The sequence below is a fragment of the Salvelinus sp. IW2-2015 genome, linkage group LG31 (assembly GCF_002910315.2).
Source record: "Salvelinus sp. IW2-2015 linkage group LG31, ASM291031v2, whole genome shotgun sequence".
Lineage (NCBI taxonomy): Eukaryota > Metazoa > Chordata > Actinopteri > Salmoniformes > Salmonidae > Salvelinus > Salvelinus sp. IW2-2015.
Window position 1 is genome coordinate 15,552,011 of NC_036870.1, and position 25,713 is coordinate 15,577,723.

The 25,713-nt window shown below is 43.2% G+C and overlaps 1 protein-coding gene across 1 annotated transcript in view; it reads right to left on the minus strand.

Annotated features, from left to right (window-relative positions):
* The window catches only part of LOC111955963 (trafficking protein particle complex subunit 9-like), a 211,846-nt gene that overhangs the window by 141,730 nt on the left and 44,403 nt on the right, over nt 1-25,713 (minus strand). Inside the window, 2 exon segments of the mRNA XM_023976355.2 lie at nt 562-688; nt 21,192-21,277. Coding sequence (XP_023832123.1) covers nt 562-688; nt 21,192-21,277 — 213 coding nt within the window.

Genomic DNA, 25,713 nt, shown 5'->3' on the forward strand with positions numbered 1-25,713 from the left:
CTTCTGGAGAAAGATAACCAAGCCACTTGTCTTAACCATGGCCACACCCACCTCTATTAACCCCCCCACACACACACATACCTCTATTAACCGCCCATCTTCTGGAGAAAGATAACCAAGCCACTTGTCTTAACCATGGCGACAACATTAGTGTAAAATGTGGTGTAAAATGAAAACTAAATGACTATGTAGATCATACTATTTAAAGCTATCCTCGTCCCACGCTGCTGAGGTTAACAGAGATGCGATTAACTGACATGYCGCTTATCCTCAGAGAATATGGGGAAAACGCTCTGTCGTCTGTCTGCCTGTCGTCTGCCTGTCGTCATGGCACACATCGCAATGTTTTTACATTTTAGTGAAAAATCTGCACGATTTGACCCAAAATGATTGATAATAACCATTATTTGGATTAAATTAGCAGGTTACCTTCGTATTTCGTGAAAGTACATTGTCAGGTAGGAAGCTATTTCCATTTCAATGACGACCTTTCCTGTGTAAGGAGTGTTCATTTTTTACAGAGCGTCACACATGGGAAGGGTAAAGTTGTGCTGGACTCACCGTTGACGGTGATGTTGCCTGCGGTGCGTGGGACCCCCACCAGGGTGACTGGGTAGAGCCCGGACTCAGCAGGCAGGGACAGGGCAGCAGGCAGGGCCTCAAACTCAACGCCCGATGTCAGCAAACCCTGGACAGGACAGAGAACAACAGATCAGTCAGAGGAATTACGTTTCAAATCAGGTTACTGTTGGGCATAATTCATAACAAAACTAATCGTGACTGCACTCAACAGTGCATAAATGATTTAGCTTGATGCGATACAACGCAGTTCATTAAAATTCATGTTATCAGTGGAGCTTCATTAAAATGACTTGATGCTATGTTATGAAAGTGTCAAAAGACGGGTTCTACTTCAAAATGTGGCCCTATTAATTAAACAAAAACGGAGACTTTGAGCATGCGGCAACGGTTCAATGGGGACAGCAGGAAATCTAAGTCTCTCTGAACTAAAATGGTGATATTATTGTAGCGCACAGACACCTGTCAAAGTCACACAGTCACGACTGACTTGATAAAAGTTAACTTTGCTTTTTAACTAAATCAAGTGGATCTAATGAATCAGATTCCACTGTTCTAATGTGACATGATGAGAGAGAAAGCCCACAAGTGTCCCAGTGCTGTGGTGGGCGGCAGTAGTTTACACTGTTCCCTGCAATGTTCCCATCAGAAATTCAGATGAAGGAAAGTAGAGAAGGAGAGGAAGCAACTTTAGAGTATTGAAACCCAGCCACACAGTCGTTTCCAGTGTGCCCTGGATTCAATCACCGTGACTTAATCTCACCCTGATATCCTAAAGCAGTGTTTCCCAACACCTGTTCTCCAGTACCCACAATAGCACACATTTCATTGTAGCACCTGATTCTACTTGTCAACTAATCATCAAGCCCTTGACAAGTTGAATGTCTAGGGCTACAACAAAAATGTGTACTGTGGGGGGTTCTGGAGGACCGGAGTTGGGAAACACTGTTAAAGGACAGGAGAGGAAAAAACTTTGGATTATTGAAACCAAGCCTCCCAGTGATCTGGTGGGAGGGAGGTGGTCTCAGGTCCCGGTACCACAGTGATCTGGCGGGAGGGAGGTTGTCTCAGGTCCCAGGTACCACAGTATCTGGTGGGAGGGAGGTTGTCTCAGGTCCCGGTACCACAGTGATCTGGTGGGAGGGAGGTTGTCTCAGGTCCGGTACCACAGTGATCTGGTGGGAGGGAGGTGGTCTCAGGTCCCGGTACCACAGTGATCTGGCGGGAGGGAGGTTGTCTCAGGTCCGGTACCACCAGTGCGTGGCGGGAGGGAGGTTGTCTCAGGTCCCGTGGTACCACAGTGATCTGGTGGGAGGGAGGTTGTCTCAGGTCCCGGTACCACAGTGATCTGGTGGGGAGGGAGTTGTCTCAGGTCCCGGTACCACAGTGATCTGGTGGGAGGGAGTTGTCTCAGGTCCCGGTACACAGTGATCTGTGCGGAGGAGGTTGGTCTCAGGTCCCGTTTACCACAGTGGCCGTGGCGGAGGGAGGTTGTCTCAGGTCCGGTACCACAGTGATCTGGCGGGAGGGAGGTTGTCTCAGGTCCCGTTACCACAGTGCCGTGGCGGGAGTAGGTTGTCTCAGGTCCCGGTACCACAAGTGCCGTGGGGGGAGGGAGGTGGTCTCAGGTCCCGGTACCACAGTGCCGTGGCGGGAGGGAGGTTGTCCCAGGGGTCCCGGTACCAAACAGTGCCGTGGCGGGAGGGAGGTGGTCTCAGGTCCCGGTACCACAGTGCCCTGGCGGGGAGGGAGGTTGTCTCAGGTCCGGTACCACAGTGCCGTGGCGGAGGGAGGTGGTCTCAGGTTCCCGGTACCCACAGTGCCGTGGCGGGGGGGAGGTTGTTCTCAGGTCCCGGTACCACAGTGCCGTGGCGGAGGGAGGTTGTCTCCAGGTCCCGGTACCACAGTGCCGTGGCGGGAGGGAGGTGGTCTCAGGTCCGGTACCACAGTGCCGTGGCGGAGGGAGGTTGTCTAGTTCCGATGTACCACAGTGCCGTGGCGGGAGGGAGGTTGTCTCAGGTCCCGGTACCACAGTGCCATGGTGGGAGGTAGGGTGGGAAGAGCTCCCAGTGTCTCCAGAAATCCCTCACCCTAACCTTGCCCCGATATCCTGGAGATGAGATCCGCCCCAGCTGGCACCGCCATCTCCCACAGAGAAAACTGATAGTTCTCACTGTATGAGAGGGAGAAGAGGAAACTACACACACACACAAGGAAACAGTGTAAAAGGAAGGCTCTCTGCTCTGCCGGAAGAGGAGAGGAGTGGAGATTGGAAAGGAGTCCTACACAGTCACAGAGAAGGTAGAGTTGCGGAGGTTCGAGTCGACTATCTCCGACAGAGGAATATGCTAGCTTAACAACTATCACTTAAACTGTAGTATTCTACCATTGCCAGACTTCAAAGTCTACAATGAGAGAAAGGAAATAAGTCAAGGATCTGAATACGCTGACTTGGGTTCTCAACCCAGACAACGGCGTGACTTTGAATGTGTGTAATCTGTCATTCATGATGTCCTATATAAAACCAAGAACCTTGGCCAGTGGATATGGAGACGTGCTTTATACTCGATTTACACAAACTGGTGGTCAAATGCACATCACATCTAGTCTCTAGTCATTAGGCTGGCTCMCCAACGTCATGAAAGACACCATCAATCCCTTTTATCAAGTTGCAGACGCTACTTCACTGGGGAGGTTGTGTGTCTACAGTCACAAAGAGCCTCTGTGGTGSCGTGATAGTCATTTATAAAGGCATTCCTCTTGCTACTTTACAGAGAGAATAAAGATTACACCCCTGTACTGGATAAGAAAAATTAAAGTTAACCTATTGGAAATAACTCATTTGCATCCATCCTTGAAAAGGTTAATTAGCCCCGGCTCGCTATTGCTAACGATGTGGAGATGGACGGATGGATAGATTATTTCCAATAGTTTCATTTCCTTTGCCATTACGATGATGCAGTGATTAACACTGGAATGAGATGAAACCAGCACTATATTGATTCATCAAATGCAGAGTAAAAAAAACGAATCTAGTAAACAATATTAACAGACAGACACCAATGAGCCATGTCTGAGGGGGACAAAGTCACATCATAATCACTTACAGTAAMCTTTCCTTCAGAATGTTTGTCTAGACTAGAGACCCCACTCCATAGCCAGACAGTGAAGACAGTGAAGACATTGGCAGCAGCAGCCTCCCAAATATGGATGATTAATTATAGTTTCTCATTTTGCGCACTAAATTATCTACATCGGTCTTAATTGTTAGAGTCTTCCATCCTTGAACACTAAAGTTCAAATGAAATACAGTACTTCACAAGTATAACATTTTTATATATATATATATATATATATATATATATATCAGTTGAAGTCAGAAGTTTACATACACTTAGGTTGGAGTCATTAAAACCTGTTTTTCAACCACTTCACAAATTTCTTGTTAACAAACTATAGTTTTGGCAAGTCTGTTGTGACATCTACTTTGTGCATGACAAGACATTTTTTCAATAATTCTTTACTGACAGATTATCACTTATAATTCATTGTATAACATTCCAGTGGGTCAGAATTACATACACTAAGTTGACTCGGCCTTTAAGGCTTGGAAAATTCCTGAAATTATGGTTTTAGAAGCTATATAGATAATTCATAATTTGAGTCAATTGGAGGTGTACTGTGAGTATTTCAAGGCCTACCTTCGAACTCAGTGTCTGTTTGCTTGACATCATGTGAAAATACAAAGAAATCAGCCAAGACTTAGAAAAATTGTAGCACCTCCACAAGTCTGGTTCACCTCTTGGGACAATTTTCAAATGCCTAGAACGTACTCAAGTTCAATCTGTCAAACACATAGTAAGCCAAGTATAATCACCTGGCGCCATTATGAGCCGTCACCAACCGTCAGGAGGCAGACGCGTTCCTGTCTTCCTAGAGATGATAGTACTTTTGGGAGAAGTGACTCCACAGAACAAACAGCAAAGCGACCTTTGTGAAGTATGTGGAAGGAACAGGTACAAGTATCTCTTCCACAGGTACAAACGAGTCCTATTATCAAATAACCTGAAAGGCACTCAGGATAGGAGAGCCATGCTCCGAAAGGCACCTCATAAAAACAAAGTACGGTTTGCAAATGCAACATGGGGACAAAGATTGTACGTTTTTGGAGAATGTCCATCTCCTGGTTGATGAACAAATAGAACTGTTTTGGGCATAATGAATATTATGTTGGAGAAATGGGGAGGCTGCAACGAAGAACATCCCAACGTGATGCCGGGGGTGGAGCATATGTTGTAGGGGTGCTTTGCTGCAGGAGGGATGTGTGTTCCGAAAGAGATGGCATATGAGGGAGGAATTCTGTGGATTATTGAGCAACATCAAGATTAGTCAGGAGTTCAGGTTGGTCGAAATGGGTTTCCAGAATGGACATGACCAGCATATTCAAAGTTGTGGCATGGTTTTAAGGGCAACAAGATAAGGTTTGGATGGATCAAAAGCCTGACATCAATCCTATGAAATTTGTGGCGAACTGAAAAGTGTGTGTGAGCAGGGGCCTACAAACTGATCAGTTACACCGCTGTCAGGAGATGGGAAATTCACACTTTTCCTGGAAGTTGTGGAGGCTAGCCCAAACATTTGCCAAGTTAAACATGTAAAGGCATGCTAACAATATAATTGAGTGATAGTCTTCTGAACATGAGGGTAATGTGGATGAAGAATGGAGTAAAATAATATTCTTACTATTATTGACACTATTTTTAAAATAAAGTTGGTGGATCTATGACTAAGGAGGGAATTTTATAGGATTAATGTAGGATGGTGAAAAAGCTGAGTTTAAATGTATTTGTTAAGGTGTATGTAACGCTTCATGTGTGTGTGTGTGTGGTGTGTTATAATGCTCAAAAAACTAAAGGGAACTTACTCACTGACTCAGCATAACTTATGTGAATAAACTGTCCACTTAGGAAGCAATGATTGCCAATAAATTTATTACTGCTGTTGTGCAACTGGAATAGCAAAGTGGAAATTATAGGCCAATTAAGAACACCATAAAGGCGTTGATTGAGGGTGGTGACAAGACCATTCTCAGTTCTTGTTCTGGCTGGATGTTTTGGTCATTTTGAATGCTGGCGGTGCTATCCATCTAGTGGTAGATGAATGGTCTACAACCAACAGTGGCCTTAGGTAGTGCGTTCAGTGGTGGATATGGAGTGTGGCAAGAAGGTTTTGCTGTGTTGTAACGTAGTGTCAGGTGGAGGCGCTAAGGAGAAGGCAGTACTCAGAGACCGTGGAGGCGGCCGTAGTATGGGCAATCAGCATCAGGACCGCTACCTCCGCCTTTGTGCAAGGAGGAGCACTGCCAGAGCCCTGCAAAATGACCTCCAGCAGGCCACAAATGTGCATGTGTCTTGGCTGGATGACCTTTGGGTGGTGGACCATTCTTGATACACACAGAAAACTGATGAGGCTGAAAAACCCTGCAGCGTTTCAGTTCCTTGTCACAATCCAACGGGCCTGGCACCTACAACCATACCCCGTTCAAAGGCACTTAAATATGTTGTCTTGCCCATTCACCCTCTGAATGGCAGATATACACAATCCATGTCTCAATCGTCTCAAGGATTAAAAATCATTCTTTAACCGGTCTCCTCCCTTTCATCTACATTGATTTAAAGTGGATTTAACAAGTGACATCAATAAGAGAGCATAGCTTTCACCTGATTTCACTTGATCAGTCTGTCATGGAAAGTGCAGGTGTTCTTAATGTGTTGTGGGAAGGCTTTCCGATAGATGTTGGAACATTGCTGCGGGGAATTCCTTCCATTCAGCCATAAGAGCATTAGTGAGGTCGGGCACTGATGTTAGGCGATTAGGTTTGGCTCGCAGTCGGCGTTCCAATTCATCCCAAAGGTGTCCGATGGGGTTGAGGTCATGACTCTGTGCATGCCAGTCAAGTTCTTTCACACCGATCTTGACAAACCATTTCTGTATGGACCTCGCTTTGTGCACAAGGGCATTGTCATGTTGAAACAGCAGAGGGCCTTCCCCAAACTGTTGCCACGAAGTTGGAAGCACAACATCATCTGGAATATCATTGTATGCTGTAGTGTTAAGATTACCCTTCACTGGAACTAAGGAGCCCCATGAAAAACATCCCCAGACCATTATTCCTGCTCCACCAAACTTTACAGTTGGCACTATGCATTGGGGCAAGTAATGTTCTCCTTGGTTAAAATACACTGTTCGCAATGAAGGTCTCCAGTAACTTCAACAGCACTSTCTGGGCTAGCACCATGGTGTAGCCGGAGGAYAGCTGGCTTCCGTCGTCCTCTGGCTACATTGACTTCAATACAAAACCTAGGAGGCTTGTAGGACTCACCCCCTTCCATATAATTTCTGGAGGACGTCCTCCAACCAATCAAAGCTTTTGCAGTATGATATGACATGTTGTCCATCCAATCATAGAATTAGGATCAGAGAATGAACCTATTGAGTTGTATTGCTTCTACACCTGCATTGCTTGCTGTTTGGGGTTTTAGGCTGGGTTTCTGTACAGCACTTTGAGATATCAGCTGATGTAAGAAGGGCTATANTTCTACACCTGCATTGCTTGCTGTTTGGGGTTTTAGGCTGGGTTTCTGTACAGCACTTTGAGATATCAGCTGATGTAAGAAGGGCTATATAAATAAATTTGATTTGGGGATTGTGCCACAGAGCATTATGGGGGTTCTATGTGTTGAGAAGCTTATTGACATGGTTGGATAGCGATTAAGAGTGAAGAGTGATGGTTAAGCATTTTTGGGACATTATTCAATTCAAACTTGTTTTTATAAATTACAGGAGATGGAGGTGGTATATTATAAATKGCTTTATTTTTGTGTCCAGTTAGCAAGGCAAATGTAAATAAATTGCACTAACAATAGCAAGCTAGCTACCAGCGCGAGTGTGCAGTTCTTTGCCCGAATGGCCAACGCTGCYGAAAATATCAGAGTTTTTGTTGAAGAACCCCTTTCATTCTCTGGGGTAAATTAAAAGCGAGGGTCGACCTCTGCCTGAAATCAGTTTCATAAAGAAGGATGAAAGGTGAGGGCATTCAATACCAACTGTTATCAAATGTATAGCTTAACAGCGAGCCTATCATCAAGCTGCCTGTAATTGCACGTTACGATGCTTTACATGCTTCACATCTTTTCGGGGATGTTGAAAACAGTTCCGAATGATTTGATAGCTTCCATTGCATCAGCCATTAAAAGTTAGATTAGAGAGGTTGACGCAGCACATTTTTTCCATGCGCTCAAGTAGGCTTTGCACTTTCTTCCGGTATTTATTGATCAAAAATGGTAACACAATCACTCTGGACAGACACAAGTAAAAACTCATGACAAATGTTGCAGCAGTCTAGGCTACACCTAAACATTAGAAATCTGACATGCTGTATGGGACGAAAACAAGACTATTTCTCAGTCTGATCATCTGTAGGCTACTAATAAGAGCAGATGCATACAGCCTATGTGCCCTGTCCATCTGGTCAGGGTAAACTAATTGGTAACGTTATGTATTTAGTCCATGTGTGTCAGGAGAAAATGTGATCAAATTTAGATTATATTCACAATTGGGCTGGCTAGACTGCCTATAGGTTTTAATCCAAAATGATTACATGGAATGAATCAATCAACATAATCGTGTTGGCAGATACACAGTTGCATAGGCCTGCATGATGCAAACATGCATAAAGCCAGCTCAGCCATGTTAATAATGTCTTTATTAAATGCTTTGGGTTAAAATAATTAGTCTTTGTTGATTTTTGAAACACACTTTGTGGTCTCCGTGCGTTCCGTGCCTATTGCATGAGTCTCCCACCCTCCTCAATTTTTCAACTCACCAGCCACCACTGATGTATACCAGTAACATTCAACCAAGTGATACAACTTTAAGCTATACTCATAATCTAGGAAATCTATTATACAAGTTTGCAAACAACTTAATTTCCCACTCATGAAAATAACCACCTACATGCCTATCCAAGGTGAGATTGGTTTGTTTATGAGAAGGGGGGGTATGGGGTATAAACCTGTTGGCATTGGCAGCCGCTGTGAAAATGAGAGGGGGCAGTAAGTGCAGCACTTGAATTGTAAATCGATATGGAACAAAGCAGAGCTGGTACTACTGCAGGAGTCGTGTGGAGACTGAGAGAAGGGTGCCCACTGCCAGCCAGGTCACCTTGGTAGCAGGCGAGACAGACGGGGAGGCAGGAAGTGCCTTGTGTGTGTGTGTGTGTGGTGTGTGTGTGTGTGTGTGTGTGTGTTGTGTGTGTGTGTGTGTGTGTGTGTGTGTGTGTGTGTGTGTGTGTGTGTGTGTGTGTGTGTGTGTGTGTGTGTGTGTGTGTGTTGGTGTGTGTGTTGGTGTTGACAGAAAGAGTTGGAAGTTGGGAGAAGCAGACGGGCAAAAGTAACTTTACATGAGGTGGTTGGATTGACCTCTCCCTCCATCTATCTCCTCCATCTCTCCATGGTCCCTGCATGGGGTGAGGAAGCAGCCTGCATGGGTTCAAATACTATGCGATTTCTTTCAAAAACTAAGTCTGATTGAGCCTGCCTGGAGTGACAGATGGATGGGGTTTGCACTTTTGGGACTATTCCGTTGGTTCCCTTTTTTTACAATACAACACAGACATACAAACAACAACATACAGACAGACAAACACAAACATCCACATCACTCCAGACCAGACCCACCTTACACCCCCCCGTATCACTCTGTGGGTTTTGTTTCTCTCCGTCCCCCACACACTTTCAACATTTATACAAAGCATTTGACCTTTCCATTGTGTTAACAATGGAGGATTGGTTGATTTACAGTTAAGTATATGTTTTTTCAGGATGATTGACGAGAAAAGTATCGTCCAACCTATCGGGTATCTCACTGCAACCTCATGTGCCATGTCTTGAAAATGTACATTGTAATGCTTCTGACAGCCAATTTTCTAACTCCGCCCATAACTTTATAGAGTTCCCAGAAGGCATGGATCATTGAGTCCTTGTTGGTTTTACACTTAAGACATGACTGCCATTGTGCTGTAGAATTAGTTCATTTTGTCTCGTGTAATAAAGTCTATACCTTAGTTTATACTGGGTTAAGTKTACATTTTTGTTAACTGTAATTTCATTAGTTATGTTCCAGCATTCCCTCCATCTCGTGCCAATTTGAGTTATTTTTAAGTATTCACTCCAGTAGTTTGTATTTTTTCTAAGAGTGTCAGTTGGATAGGCTCTCTACAAGGTTTAGTATAGCTTACCTTTCTTATGAAAATCCTATTCTGACAAAAATGGGGTTCAGTCAAGATTGAGCTGATGTCCAAAATATTTGAAATCGAAATATCTTGATATGAAACTTTTAAGTTGCATGTATTAGAAATWAATAAATAAAAATATTTTTATCGATTAATCAAAATCAACTAAAATTGTATTTGTACAGTGGCATACACATATTGTGGGTGAACAGTGGTTCTTCCTTTAAAAGTTTTGAGCTTATGCCGCGACCGTTTGTGGTAGATGGTGGCAGATKGTGGTAAATTGCGTCATTCTGGCAACAATGGCTGACACTTAAATAACGTGCCATAGAATTCTGTGGCACCCCGTAAGCTGTGCTGAAGTACGCCACAACTTTTAAAGGAAGAACCACTGTAGCTAACTGCTTGTGTTCCTAGCTCTAACAGTACAGTCGTATCTAACAATCCCAGCAACACACAATCGAAAAGTAAAAGAATGGAATTAAGAGATCTATAAATATTAGGATGAGCAATGTCTGAGTGGCATTCACTGGAATACAGTATATACACCGGTAAAATGAGTAAAACATTATGTTCCATTATTAAATTGACCAGTGATTCCATGTCTATGTACATAGGGCAGCAGCCTCTAAGGTTCAAGGTTGAGTGACCGGGTGGTAGCTGGCTAGTGACAGTGACTAAGTTCAGGGTAGGGTACTGGGTGGAGGCTATTGATGGCTATTTAACAGTCTGATGGACTTGAGATAGAAGCTGTTTTTCAGTCTCTCAGTCCCAGCTTTGATGCACCTGTACTGACCTCACTTTCTGAATGATAGCAGGGTGAACAGGCTGTGGCTCAGGTGGTTGATGCACTTGATGATATTTTTGGCCTTTGTGACATCGGGTGATGTAGGTGTCCTGGAGGGCAGGCAGTGTGCCCCCACACCACACTCTGGAGAGCCCTGCGTATTGCGGGCGGTGTAGTTGCCGTACCAGGCGGTGATACGGTATCCTGAAATGCACGATCAGCTCCTTTGTTTTGTTGACTTTGAGTGAGAGGTTATTTTCCTGGCACCACTCTCCCAGGGCCCTCACCTCCTCCCTGTAGGCTGTCTCATCATTGTTGGTAATCAGATCTACTACTGTTGTATTGTCTGCAAACTTGAGGATTGAGTTGGAGGCGTGCGTGGCTACGCAGTCATGGGTGAACAGGGATTACAGGAGGGGGCTGAGCACTTAACACTGGGGCCCCACAAGGGTGAGGATCAGCGTAGTGGAGATGTTGTTTCCTACCTTCACCACCTGGTGGCAGCCCGTCAGGAAGTCCAGGACACAGTTGCACAGGGCGGTGTTCAGAGCCAGGGCCCCGAGCTTAAATGATGAGCTTGGAGGGTACAATGGTGTTGAAAGCTGAGCTGTAGTCATTGGGATAGGGCAGTGAGCAGTGCGATGGCGATTGCATCGTCTGTGGATCTATTGGGGCGGTATGCAAATTGAAGGGTGTCACGTAAGGTGGAGGTGATATGATCCTTAACTAATCTCTCAAAGCACTTCATGTGAGTGCTACGGGGCGACAGTCATTTAGTTCAGTTACCTTTGCTTTCTTGGGTACAGGAGCAATGGTGGACAATATTGAAGCAAGTGGTGAAAGCAGACTGGGATAGAGAAGATTGAATATGTCCGTAAACACTCCAGCAAGCTGGTCTGCGCATGGAGTGTTGACGGACATATTCAATGTCTCCCTATCCCAGTCTGCTGTCGCCACTACATTGGTCAGTCTAAAATTGCTTTTTTATTCTATCTTGGAAATATATGTATTTCCTATTGGGGGTCACGTGATGCAGCGAAGCTAGGAAGAAGCGTGACCGAGAGCTCCCGATGAATCTTAAACAAACGTATCCTAAAACTTGATAACTTCACCCATACCTATTACTACACAGTAGCCAAGAGTGGTGATGTGCCTACGGGATAAAGAAAAAGGCAAGGGAAGCACCCGAAACAGACCAAGAAATGACGGAGAAAGAACCTCTGACCATGGCCTCCTCGGAAACCCAAGATGGCACCATGACACCTCAGGAAGAAGCTAGGCTAGTTCAAATCCTCAAACTGATGAAAGGCAATGACTCCCTCGCAACACAATTTAACTTGGAACAGCTGAACTCAGCCGATTTCATCTCAGCACAGTTGGCTGAAATCAAAAACTCCATCTCAGGTTTGACAACGACTATCAACACGCTTGGATCACAAATGGAAGAAATTGAAGAGTGCATCAGCACTGCTGAGGACAAGCTAGAAGGAATGGGGATGGAACTACAGAAACTGAGGAAAAACAACGAATGCCTGATGAATAAGGTCGACCATTTGGAAAACGACAGTAGGCAAAGCAACATTACAATTACCGGCCTCCGCGAGGGCTGTGAGGGGACAGACCCCTCTGCTGCCATTATCCCCTCCCTACTGGGCAAAGAACATTTTGCTTAACCCTTGGTTATCGAGCAGCCAAACAGGTTACCATCCCCTGATCAGAACCAACAACCCTTCCTCGCTCAGTTCCTAAGGTACCAGGACAGAGAGAAAGTTCTCAGAACGGTGGATAAACATTTCAAGGAGGAGTGATCCTACACAACGGGAGGAGATTAAATTCTTTCCTGACATGAGTCCCGGGAGGGTCAAACGCAGGAAGGAATTCAACCAGGTGAAAAAAAATAACTGACCTCCAAGAACATTCCCTTTGCGCTGCTTCAACATGAAACGATGAGAATCATCCACGGCGGACAGAGAAGATTCTTCAAAACGCCCAAAGAAGTCGCAACTTTTCTCCACGAACTGCAGGCGACCGGCTCAGGACATGGTTGATTGGCTAGCGGAACGGGTTCATTTCCCTGCTAACTGGGCTGTGTCCCACTAGTCTGCCTTATTACTTGCATATTTCCGGTAGAACTGCTTTGATGGATTATACTATAGCTTACTGACAGATCAATGAGGTAAGATCAAAATATCCATGTAAACAAACTATGTTTTTACCAAAGTGACGTTGATTTTAACTTATTTAAAACGTCAATAAGATTTGTTAGACCTTTTCATATGGCTAAGCCATGACGTCTTATATTTAGCTTCCTGTCAAGGTAGGTGTGTTGGGATCAGGAATCTCGTTACTGTTTTTGTTTTTGACTTTCATCATATAAGGGTGGGTGAAGAATTCTCTATTTTTGTTAATTTACTGGGCTCGAGCTCCAGGTTCACGTTTGCCTTCATGTTAGAAATATAATTTAGGAATAGCGATGCTGTAGCTCCACTACAGGTGGGATTTGTGCTTGGCGTGTTCAAGAACAGCATTTGGGGGAGGAGGGGAATTGTTTGTTTTGTTTACTTTATATTACAGCAGTGTTTTGAGAGAGACCTTCGCTTTATAATATGTGTTTAACTACAGGCTCACCGAAAATAGGCAATAGAATATCCAACACCCTTATTGGACATACTCCTGACATTTGCATTTATGTATCGAGTGAACAATATGGCTAAGATAGTAAATCATACATCATTAAACGTTAATGGACTGAACGGACCTGTTAAACGAAAACGAGTGCTTATGTACTTGAAAAAGCTGAAGACTGACGTTGTGTTTATACAAGAAACACATCTAACAGGGCAGAACATAAAACGTTAGAGGGAATGAGTAGGACAGGTCTTTGCCTCTTTATATAACACAAAGAGACCAGGAGTAGCTGTGTTGATTAAGAAGAATTTACCCTTCTGTGTAACAAAAACAATTATTGAACCACTGGGACATTATGTAGTGCCCCATGGCAGAATGTATTCTGAATGTTGGACCTTTGTTTAATGTATTTGCACCTAATTATGATTATCATATTTATATTCAAGATATATTCCTCAAGGTTACGGAATTTCACGTAACACTCTTAGTTGGGGGCGACTTTAATTAGTCTGGATCCGATTCTGGATAGATCCTCAACTAAAGCAACCTCATTGACTAAGTCAGACAAACGCAATCTATCATTTATGAAAGACTTAAATTTGAAAGACACATGGAGACCCACCCACCAAGATAGGGATTACTCATTCTACTCCTGCCCGCAGAACTTTCATACCCAGATTGATTATTTTCTCCTATCAGCACAGGTAACCCATAGAGTTGTGGAAACTGAGTATTTATGCAGAACTATCTCAGATAATGATCTCAGATCATTCTCCCCTCACACTTTCTGTTTGGATGCCGGATGGAGTTCAAGGGACGGCGCCTAAACCCAACTCTTTTGAAAGAGGCAGAATTTTGTCCAAATAAAAATGTTCTGTGAAACAAACTGTCCGTCCTCTCCCAAAGGTTTTGTACTCTGTATACACTACCGGTCAAAAGTTTTAGAACACCTACTCATTCAAAGGTTTTTCTTGATTTTTACTATTTTCTACATTGTAGAATATTAGTGAAGACATCGAAACTATGAAATAACACATAGAATCACGTAGTAACCAAAGGTCTCAAAAAGAACACCAAAAATCACCAAAAAAGACACATACCACTCATTGGTGAATAAAAAAAACTGAAATACCCTAAGTACTTACAAAACTGAAAAGGCTATTCTTATAACTAGGCAAAGATATTATGAAAACACACAAAGTCTTGGCCTGGCAGATAAAAGCTGAGGAGAATTTGAGAACCATCAACTGTATTGAAACACAGAACGGTCAAGTATCTCACAACCCATTAGAGATTAACGATTCTTTTAAACAATACTATTTGAAGTTATACACTTCTGATGGAATGGAACCAGCAATGGACACATTTCTGTCTACTACTGAACTATCGCACCTCACACAGGAAGACCAAAACAAACTAGATCACCCCATTACAAAAACAGAAAAGGCAATTTCCTCTCTACAATCTGGCAAATCACCAGGAGACGATGGCTTTCACCCAGAGTTATATATATATATTTTTTTTTGTATTTTCACCCTTTTTTTCCCTCCCCAATTTCATGGTATCGAATTGGTAGTAGTTAAAGTCTTGTCTCGTCGCTGCAACTCCCTACGGACTCGGGATCCCTCTGAAAACTACAGACGCTTTTGGGTTCATACAGCTCTATATCAGGTTACAAAGTCAACATGGACAAAAGTGAAATACTTCCACTTTGACTACAGCATCTGTGAACGAACAGGTCCCTTCAGACAGTCGCCACAGCGGTTCAAATATCTAGGAATCACAGTTGATAATGACTTAAGAAATTTGTACAAGCTTTAACTGCTCCGTCTTGGTTCAGAAGGGGGTGGATGACTTGAATAGATGGATAAATCTGCCTCTTACATTATTTGGGAGAACTAGCTGTATTTAAGATGAACGTTCTGCCTAAGATGATGTACCCATTTCAATCTTAACACATATCCCTACCTGAGAGTTTCTTTAAGTTCCTTAACAAGACCATAATGCATTGAACCGTAAAACTCCAAGGGATTACGGTCTAGGTCTCCGCCTACCAAATTTCAAGATGTATTACTGGGTAGCGCAAATTAGATTAATTTCAATCTTAATTGAAACTGAACCAGCCCCTTCTTGGAATCAGATGGAAATGTTTGCTCTTAATGAAGAGGTTGGGTGTAATATTACATACAAGTGGAACCCCAAGACTATATCAACAAAAACGAGCAATCCCTATACCATCAATTTAGTAAGATCTTGGTATGAAATTCGTAAGTTATTTGGTCTGAAACAAGACACCTAAAACACCCCTGTTGCAAAACAGACTCCTGACAAAAATGTTGAACATTGGCATGAGAAGGGGATAAGGCATGTAGAACATGGTTATATAGATGGGGTACTTGTGACAAATAGCAATTATGCAATAATCTGTTATTTTCTTATTTACAGTGAAGAAACCTTCTCAGAAACACTCTTGATAGATTTCGACAAGTCATATCTCCAAGTATTGAACAGCTACTCCATGATAACCATGACTCATATAGATTTATATCCACAGTGTACTCATTGCTAATGCAACAACGCCCAAAACCAGATGTACATAAGTCAACAGAGCGACGGGAACCTAATTTGAATATCACAATTGATGAGAGTCTATGGTCGGACCTATGCCAAGATAGTGTGTCAGCAACCATCAACTCTAGATACAGACTTCTACATCACAACTTCCTCCACCTACTCTGACACCTCAGAGGTTACATAGATATCACCCTGAAATTTCAGAAATGGGTTTTCGATGTGAAACAACAGAAGGCACTTTTATGAATTTTCTGCATTCTACTTTTCATTTATTTATTTTTATTTCACCTTTATTTAACCAGGTAGGCAAGTTGAGAACAAGTTCTCATTTACAATTGCGACCTGGCCAAGATAAAGCAAAGCAGTTTGACACATACTACAACACAGAGTTACACATGGAGTAAAACAAACATATAGTCAATAATACAGTAGAACGATAAGTCTACATACAATGTGAGCCAATGAGGTGTAAATACAAATACAGCAAGTAAAACACTGGAATGGTAGACTTGCAGTGGAAGAATGTGCAAAGTAGAAATAGAAATAATGGGGTGCAAAGGAGCAAAATAAATAAATACAGTAGGGGAAGAGGGCTATGTACAGGTGTAGTAATCTGTGAGCTGCTCTGACAGCTGGTGTTTAAAGCTAGTGAGGGAGATAAGTGTTTCCAGTTTCAGAGATTTTGGTAGTTTGTTCCAGTCATTGGCAGCAGAGAACTGGAAGGAGAGGCGGCCAAAGGAGGAATTGGCTTTGGGGGTGACCAGAGAGATACACCTGCTGGAGCGTGTGCTACAGGTGGATGCTATGGTGACCAGTGAGCTGAGATAAGGGGGGACTTTACCTAACAGGGTCTTGTAGATGACCTGGAGCCAGTGGGTTTGGCGACGAGTATGAAGCTAGGGCCAGCCAACGAGAGCGTACAGGTCGCAGTGGTGGGTAGTATATGGGGCTTTGGTGACAAAACGGATGGCACTGTGATAGACTGCATCCAATTTATTGAGTAGAGTGTTGGAGGCTATTTTGTAAATGACATCGCCGAAGTCGAGGATCGGTAGGATGGTCATTTTACCGATGATATGTTTGGCAGCAATAGTGAAGGATGCTTTGTTGCGAAATAGGAAGCTGATTCTAGATTTAACTTTGGATTGGAGATGTTTGATGTGAGTCTGGAAGGAGAGTTTACAGTCTAACCAGACACCTAGGTATTTGTAGTTGTCCACATATTCTAAGTCAGAACCGTCCAGAGTAGTGATGCTGGACGGGCGGGCAGCTGCAGGAAGCGATCGGTTGAAGAGCATGCATTTAGTTTTACTTGTATTTAAGAGCAATTGGAGGCCACGGAAGGAGAGTTGTATGGCATTGAAGCTCGTCTGGAGGGTTGTTAACACAGTGTCCAAAGAAGGGCCAGAAGTATACAGAATGGTGTCGTCTGCGTAGACGTGGATCAGAGAATCACCAGCAGCAAGAGCGACATCATTGATGTATACAGAGAAGAGAGTCGGCCCAAGAATTGAACCGTGGCACTCCCATAGAGACTGATGGAGGCCCGGACAACAGACCCTCCGATTTGACACACAGAACTCTATCAGAGAAGTAGTTGTTGAACCAGGCGAGGCAATCATTTTAGAAACCAAGGCTATCGAGTCTGGCGATGAGGATGTGGTGATTGACAGAGTCGAAAGCCTTGGCCAGGTCAATGAATATGGCTGCACAGTATTGTTTCTTATCAATGGTGGTTAAGATATCATTTAGGACCTTGAGCGTGGCTGAGGTGCACCCATGACCAGCTCTGAAACCAGATTGCATAGCGGAGAAGGTACGGTGGGATTCTAAATGGTCGGTGATCTGTTTGTTGACTTGGCTTTCAAAGACCTAAGAAAGGCAGGGTAGGATAGATATAGGTCTGTATCAGTTTGGGTCAAGAGTGTCCCCCCCTTTGAAGAGGGGGATGACCGAAGCTGCTTTCCAATCTTTGGGAATCTCAGACGATACAAAAGAGAGGTTGAACAGGCTAGTAATAGGGGTTGCAACAATTTCGGCAGATCATTTTAGAAAGGGGTCCAGATTGTCTAGCCCGGGTGATTTGTAGGGGTCCAGATTTTGCAGCTCTTTCAGAACATCAGCTGACTGGATTTGGGAGAAGGAGAAATGGGGAAGGCTTGGGCGAGTTGCTGTGGGGGGTGCAGTGCTGTTGACCGGGGTAGGGGTAGCCAGGTGGAAAGCATGGTCACGTAGAAAAATGCTTATTGTAATTCTCAATTATAGTGGATTTATCAGTGGTGACAGAGTTTCCTATCCTCAGTGCAGTGGGCAGCTGGGAGGAGGTGTTCTTATTCTCCATGGACTTTACAGTGTCCCAGAACTTTTTTGAGTTTGTGTTGCAGGAAGCAAATTTCTGCTTGAAAAAGCTAGCCTTGGCTTTTCTAACTGCCTGTGTATATTGGTTTCTAACTTCCCTGAAAAGTTGCATATCACGTTCGATGATAATGCAGAACACCACAGGATGTTTTTGTTGGTTAAGGGCAGTCAGGTCTGGAGAGAACCAAGGGCTATATCTGCTCCTGGTTCTAAAATTCTTGAATGGGACTAGTATACTTGTCAGTGTACTAAATGACAAGCCTTCTGGCATGATGTTTGTGACACTCTGGCCTTTATTATGGAGGTCCCTTTCCCACTTGACCCTGAAATATGCCTTCTGGGTAACTTCACAAAATGGGGAATAACTTCAACATCAAATGTACAGACATCACCCTTGACCCTGCAAGAAAATGTGTTGCATTGCCATGGAAATCAGATTATCCTCTCCCAATTACAAGATGGCTCTCTGAAATGAATAAGTGTAGTCATATGGAGATGACCTTTTAATTTATTTCTTAAAGCAATCAACTACTTTGTGAAAATATGGCAACCCTCCCTGGACTATATGTAAATACTTCCATTGGTAGACCGATGTAGATCGATGTAGATTGATGTAGCTATTGTCTCTTTGTAATGTACTGTTTCTATTGCTTTGTGTATACGTTGGTATCTCTTGTCATTTGTCTTATTTAGTCATTATTACTTTTCAAATGTATTTATTATTTGTCATTGTTTTAATACATTTTATATTTCGGCGGGTAGGGAGGGTTGAAGTACCTTTTCTTGTAGTACTTACTCTTGCTGTATTGTATTGTTCTGCTGAATAATTCACGGTTTCTATATCTTTAGTTTTCCATGTAGAGTAATTTATGTGTTAATTCTTTGAAGCTATCCAAGGATTGTTCCATCAGGTTGTGTTTTTAGGGAGTGATATTGGGTCTTGTGGAAGACATTTAATTGTCTTCCATATTGTTATAATATTCTTAACTGTGAAGCTGTTCATGTTCTTAGCTTTATCCTTAGGAAATAGACAACAATATTCTGGCTATTAACATGTGCATCTTCAGTACACTACCCATTCTTCCTCTTTACTGCATTTAACTATAAGTCACAAGTAAAAGCCCTGGGTGGAGAGTTGATATTCCGTTGGTTCCATTGTGCCAGGAATTCTCAATGATGTGCAACTAAAGTACTGAAAAGAAAACATACTGTGTGAACTCAGGTCAGGTCATGATGAACATCATAGTTTGTGTTTAAGCCAAGTCACCTTGCATGACAGCTGTACTGTACCACCTAAAGCTACCAGCTGCCATGGAAGTAGAACAGGAGGGGGTCTCTGTCTCCTTCTGTACGTCCATCTATCCATCCGCAGGTGGTGAGTCAGTGGCTAATGATGTGTGTGTGTGTGTGTCTCTTCACTGGCTAAGTGACAGTTCTAGGACCCCCTCAACAGCAAAGAAAATAATCATTCCTGATCGCCGTTTGACCATCCACTCTCCCGCCGCTTCAAAACACGTGTTTTAAACACACACAAATGATTAGTTCTGCTCCGACATGCCAGAGATTGAGAATTACTCAGACCCGTCCAGGTACATACAGCAACACCTCCGACATGCCAGAGATTGAGAATTACTCAGACCCGTCCAGGTACATACAGCAACACCTCCGACATGCCAGGCCCTGGGGCTCCTGTCATTGTGCACAGTCAAGACATTACACACACACATGCCATTCCATGGCTATTTGCGCTCGAGTGTCCAATTAAGGGCTGCATCAGTTTCAGCAGACGGCACACAGCGCCTCGTGAAGTTACAGTACGTACGTGCGTGTACAGACCGAGTCCGATGGTTGTTGTGCATCTCTGTGCCACATCAGTGCATCCGTAAAGAAACACTTCCAACAACGAGTAGCGAAGAGGTTCCATTCAACAATCAAACGAATGTGTGATCCTGAGAGAGCATGAACCATCACAGATATCAAGAAAGACAATTCAAGTGTGTGAGACTGAGTGCAAGCATCCGTGACAGAGAGACAGATAATAAGAAACAATACCAATGGAGTGATAGATTACGCTGGAAAAGAGGGTGGTATAGCTGTAAAGTCCTTTAAAAAGGTTGATGGAATTGCTAAGGACTTAAAAGACTGCGATCATTAAGCAGCTTTTAAAAGATGCACTATGCAGAAACCGCTCTGCCATTTCCTGGTTGCTAACATTCTAATAGTTTGCTTAATTTCAGTTTATGTGACAAAACAAGCAAGTTTAGTGCAGAGAATCATTTTATCATCTAAATTGCTGTGACATATATTTTCCATAAGCAAAAATATTGTATTTTCAGCTGTTTGAAGCTGGTGAAACAACAAACAAAAAAATTAAGAACGGGAAGCATTGAAATAGCGCAAATAAAACAGATCTGCTTTCAATAATAATGACAGCTCTATAACACACATTTCTATGTGAATATGGTCGGGTTGGCCAAAAAGTGACATATTGCAGCTTAAAGCAATATGGTTACACTTGTCTCCCTTTCTGATGGTGATGGGCCTTTTTAAGAGTTGACTAACATGGAGAGGAGAGTGAAAGGGTATTTCCTATTAGAGATGCACTCTACACTGACAGTGAGGATAGCTAGCATGAGAACTATAAACCGTAATAGCACCACATGGGTTCACACATCCTACATTGTTCCAGTGCGCTTAGTGTCAGGGGAGAAGGATGGCTCGGTTTGTTCTGGCCCAGTCCCGTACCATCATGACTGCATTAAAGTGTCAGAACAGGGCTTTTAGCTAGATTTTAATGAGGTCATCAAAGATAACTACAAGACATTATTACAGTTGAATGGCTTGCCCCTAATGTAATGTGATGAGGAAAGTTTACCCCCCCCCCCCCCCCCGAGAGGCCATGACAACATCTTCTCAGGGACTTTTACTAAGTCGTTGCGTGGTTGTAGCATCCAGAAGTAATGCTTCACTCACCATGTGCTCCACACGGAGTTCAAAGGGCATGGGGTTGTAGACCATCAGCTGGACCTCACACACTTCTCCCTGGACCCACTGGAACTCTGAGGAGGTAGAACAATGCATCAGAGTGAATCTCAGACCAGGAGAAACTGATGCATTACATATCTGCGCTGCAAGGGTGTATAAATGTACATGGAACACACAGACAAATATGAGTACAAGTATGTGGGTGTGTGTGGCCTAGGTTGGTCCAGAGGTCTAAGCCACAGCCGACGGCACACGTCTATGGTGTCAGCACACAGGATGTTCAATCTGGCCTACTGACCTTTCCCCAATGTCATCCCTTCTCAATCTGTTCATTAAAGTCAGAAAACAGCTTACAAATATATAATTGTGTGTGTATGTGAGTAATAATATGTGAATGGGATTCAGGGATGTGTGAATAATGTGGAAGGATAAATACGGATTGTTAAGTCTATAGCTTGATTTTCAAGATGCCAGAGTATTTCCATTGCAATTAAAAACATCCTGTTTGATTAAAATAATTTCTCCGTTGTGCCGCAAGCACAGACAGACAAGTTAATAATTCATGACTTTAGTAAAGCAAATAAACATCGTTTTTTTAGTATAGATTGTTTAGTTGGCTCTCTGCAAATATGTAAATTCCGTGTTTCGTATTCCATTAGCCTGTGCAGAAACAGTTGATTTGAGGCAACTAAAAACCAATTACATTCAAGTGTTGTCGGTGAGAGCTGCTCAGGAAAACGTAAAGGATCTGTTTCAGGGTTCAGCGGCAGTTCAGTTGACAGAACGAGAGGCAACCAAGTTCCTCCTCTAATGACCACCGGATTATATTACTATTAGTAGACTTAAAAGATCATTAAGCAAAGCATGTGCAGTGTTTCCCCTAGGATTTGTTTTGTTCAGCAGTGGTGGCAAGGGTAGTGGGTTCATTGCTACTAGCGTTAGCGCAATGACATGCTAGCTGTTCCCATAGACTTCCAGTCATTGGGACATTGACTATCCATTTAAAAGCGCGTCTCGGCAGAATTTGTTTTCTCCAGCATTTGCAACAATTGAATATAGTGGATTCACTGACGTGCTGCATGATTATTTGTAATGTACGCATTTATCTTTATATTCCTTACAAATGGCCAACATTAATCATTTTAGTCTCTAGCCAGTGCTTATCATGACCTCCTGTGGTTCACACTAACATTAAACAGGATTGTGCTATTAGAAAGTAGCTTGACAGACTATAATGAGATACAAGAGGATTTCCATTCAGCAGATCATTCACTAGCCTGTCAGGGGAGACAGAGCAGAAGTGTTATTTGGCAGTGGAGGAAGTTATCATATGAAGGGGATTCTGATATGGAGACTATAATGAAACAGGTGGGAAACAGCTCTGTTACCAAACACATTACAGTCTTCCATCTCCGCTTTGACAGTCCAATCTCTAAACGCAGCAAACAGTCTCACTAGAGGGCCTGGCTGAGCCTAAGCCACGGACAAAACGCACACGCTCTCACACACACTTCCATCTCCATTCTCTGAGCCCAGGACCTGGTGGGTTAATAGGATTTATGGAGAGTAAAGTAAACTACCGTCGTGCACCTTGGGAAATTAAAACTTTAGTCCGAAGCAAAAAGAAGGAGAAGCAGGAAGAAGGAGAAGCAGGAAGAAGGGTGTCTATATAATATAAATGGTAAAATGAGCCTCTCTCACAACCTTAGGTCTGCCTCTCAGGTGTCCTCCTCACAGAGCCAATTACATGTGAAATATGCCTCTGAAAGAGCTGAGGAGAGCTGAGCTGCAACCTTCTCCTCGTGTCCCAAATGGCACCCTACTTCCTTTACATTGCACTTCTTCCCTAATCCCTGGTCAAAGGTAGTGCAATATAAAAAGGGAATACGGTGCCATTTGGGACACAACCTAGCCTCCTAGCCTCCCTCCGTACCTCGAGGCTCCTGGCCATTCATTCATTCTAGATTAAAGAGAGAGCAGGAAGGTTCAGCACTTCAGAACCTCAGGGTGAATATTAATCATGTGCTGGAGTGTTGCTAGCCTGAGTACCAGTCTCATTAGCTGACAATCCACTCCTTGTCATTGCCAAAGAGGATGGAGCGAACAGAACAGAACAAAAGAGAGGAGGCTCTGCAGATGTTGGTTCTACTGAATGCTGACCTAGAGCACACCCACCACTCTCAGTAATATGCTGTGTTGAATAATGCATCCACACGATAGCCGGCTGGCCTGGGCAATGGAGCATAAAACATGCATGTGAAATAGAGAAAGCCTGCAGTGGGACGGTGATATATTCAAACAACCATTTATACAGTGTGTTATACAGTGTGTGTGTGTGTGTGTGGGTCACACGGAGGGAATAACTACACGAACTGGAAGGATTTTGCTGCCTGTAATGTCTCTTTGATATCAAACAGATTCCAGTACAACAACTCACACTCTACTAAGACWTCATTGATTTTCACTCACACTACCAAAGATTCAGCACCTGTAAGAAGCTGGCTGGGTATGTTGAGGCCAGGGTTGAGGCCAGGGTCAGGGTCATTACAATTCAGTCAATTCAGACAGAAGAGACAGAAAGAAACACCCCACTTCTCTTTTTCAGTTTGCTCATCTATTTTATTTTTTTTTACCTTTATTTAACTAGGGGGCAGAACGACAGATGTGTACCTTGTCAGCTTGGGGGTTTGATCTTGCAACCTTTCGGATACTAGTCCAACGCTCTAACCACTAGGCTACGCTGCCGTSCTATTGGCACCTTAGTTGAAAAGCGTATTAGAGTATTGATTACCAAAGCTAGTACAACTCCTACTAAGATATTTGGCATGGATCCTGAGATCCTCAAAAAGTTCTACAGCTGCAACATCGAGAGCATCCTGACTGGTTGCATCACTCCTGGTACGGCAACTCCTCGGCCTCGACCACAAGGCACTTCGAAGGTAGTGCGGATGGCCCAGTACATCACTGGGCTAAGATGCCTGCCATCCAGAACTCTACACCAGGCGGTGTCAGAGGAAGGCCCTAAAAATTGTCAAAGATTCCAGCCACCCCAGTCATAGACTGTTCTCTCTACTACCGCATGGCAAGCGATACCGGAGTGCCAAGTCTAGGACAAAAAGGCTTCTCAACAGTTTTTACCCCAAGCCATAAGACTCCTGAACAGGTAATCAAATGGCTACCCAAACTATCTGCATTGTGTGCCCCCCAACCCCTATTTTACGCTGCTGCTACTCTCTGTGATCTTATATGCATAGTCACTTTAACCATACATTCATGTACATACTACCTCAATTGGCCCGACCAACCAGTGTTCCCGCACATTGGCTAACCGGCAGCTTGCATTGTGTCCCACCACCGCCAACCCCTCTTTTTACGCTACTGCTACTCTCTGTTCATCATATATGCATAATCACTTTACCATATCTACATGTACATACTACCTCAATAAGCCTGACTAACCGGTGTCTGTATATAGCCTTGCTACTCTTTTTTCAAATGTCTTTTTACTGTTGTTTTATTTCTTTACTTAACCACACACCTTTTTCGCACTATTGTTAGAGCCTGTAAGTAAGCATTTCACTCTAAGGTCTACACCTGTTGTATTCGGCGCACGTGACAAACTTGATTTGATTTGAGTATTGATTACCAAAAGTAGGACAACTCCCACTAGAGTATTGATTACACAAATAGGACAACTCCTACTAGAGTACTGATTACCAAGTAGTACAACTCCTACTAGAGTATTGATTACCAAAGTAGCACAACTCCTACTGGAGTATTGATTACCAAAGGTAGTACAACTCCTACTGGAGTATTGATTACCAAAAGTAGTACAATCCTACTGATATTGATACAAATAGTACAACCTACTGGAGTATTGATTACCAAAGTAGTACAACTCCTACTGGAGTATTGATTACCAAAGGTAGTACAACTCCTACTGGAGTATTGATTACCAAAGGTAGTACAACTCCTACTGAGTATTGATTACCAAAGGTAGTACAACCCTACTAGTATGATTACCAAAGTAGTACAACTCCTACTAGAGTACTGATTACCAAAGGTAGTACAACTCCTACTGGAGTATTGTTACCAAAGTAGTACAACTACTACTGGAGTATTGATTACCAAAGTAGTACAACTCCTACCGGAGTATTGATTACCAAAGGTAGTACAACTCCTACCGGAGTATTGATACCAAAGGTAGTACAACTCCTACTGGAGTATGATTACAAAGTAGTACAACTCTACTGGAGTATTTATTACCAAAGGTAGTACAACTCTACTGAGAGTATTGATTACAAAAGTAGTACAACTCCTACTGGAGTATTGATTACCAAAGGTAGTACAACTCCTACCGGAGTATTGATTACCAAAGGAGTAAACTCCTACTGGAGTATGATTACCAAAGTAGTACAACTCCTACTGGAGTATTGATTACCAAAGTTAGTTCAACTCCTACTGGAGTATTGATTACCAAAGGTAGTACAACTCCTTACTAGGATACTGC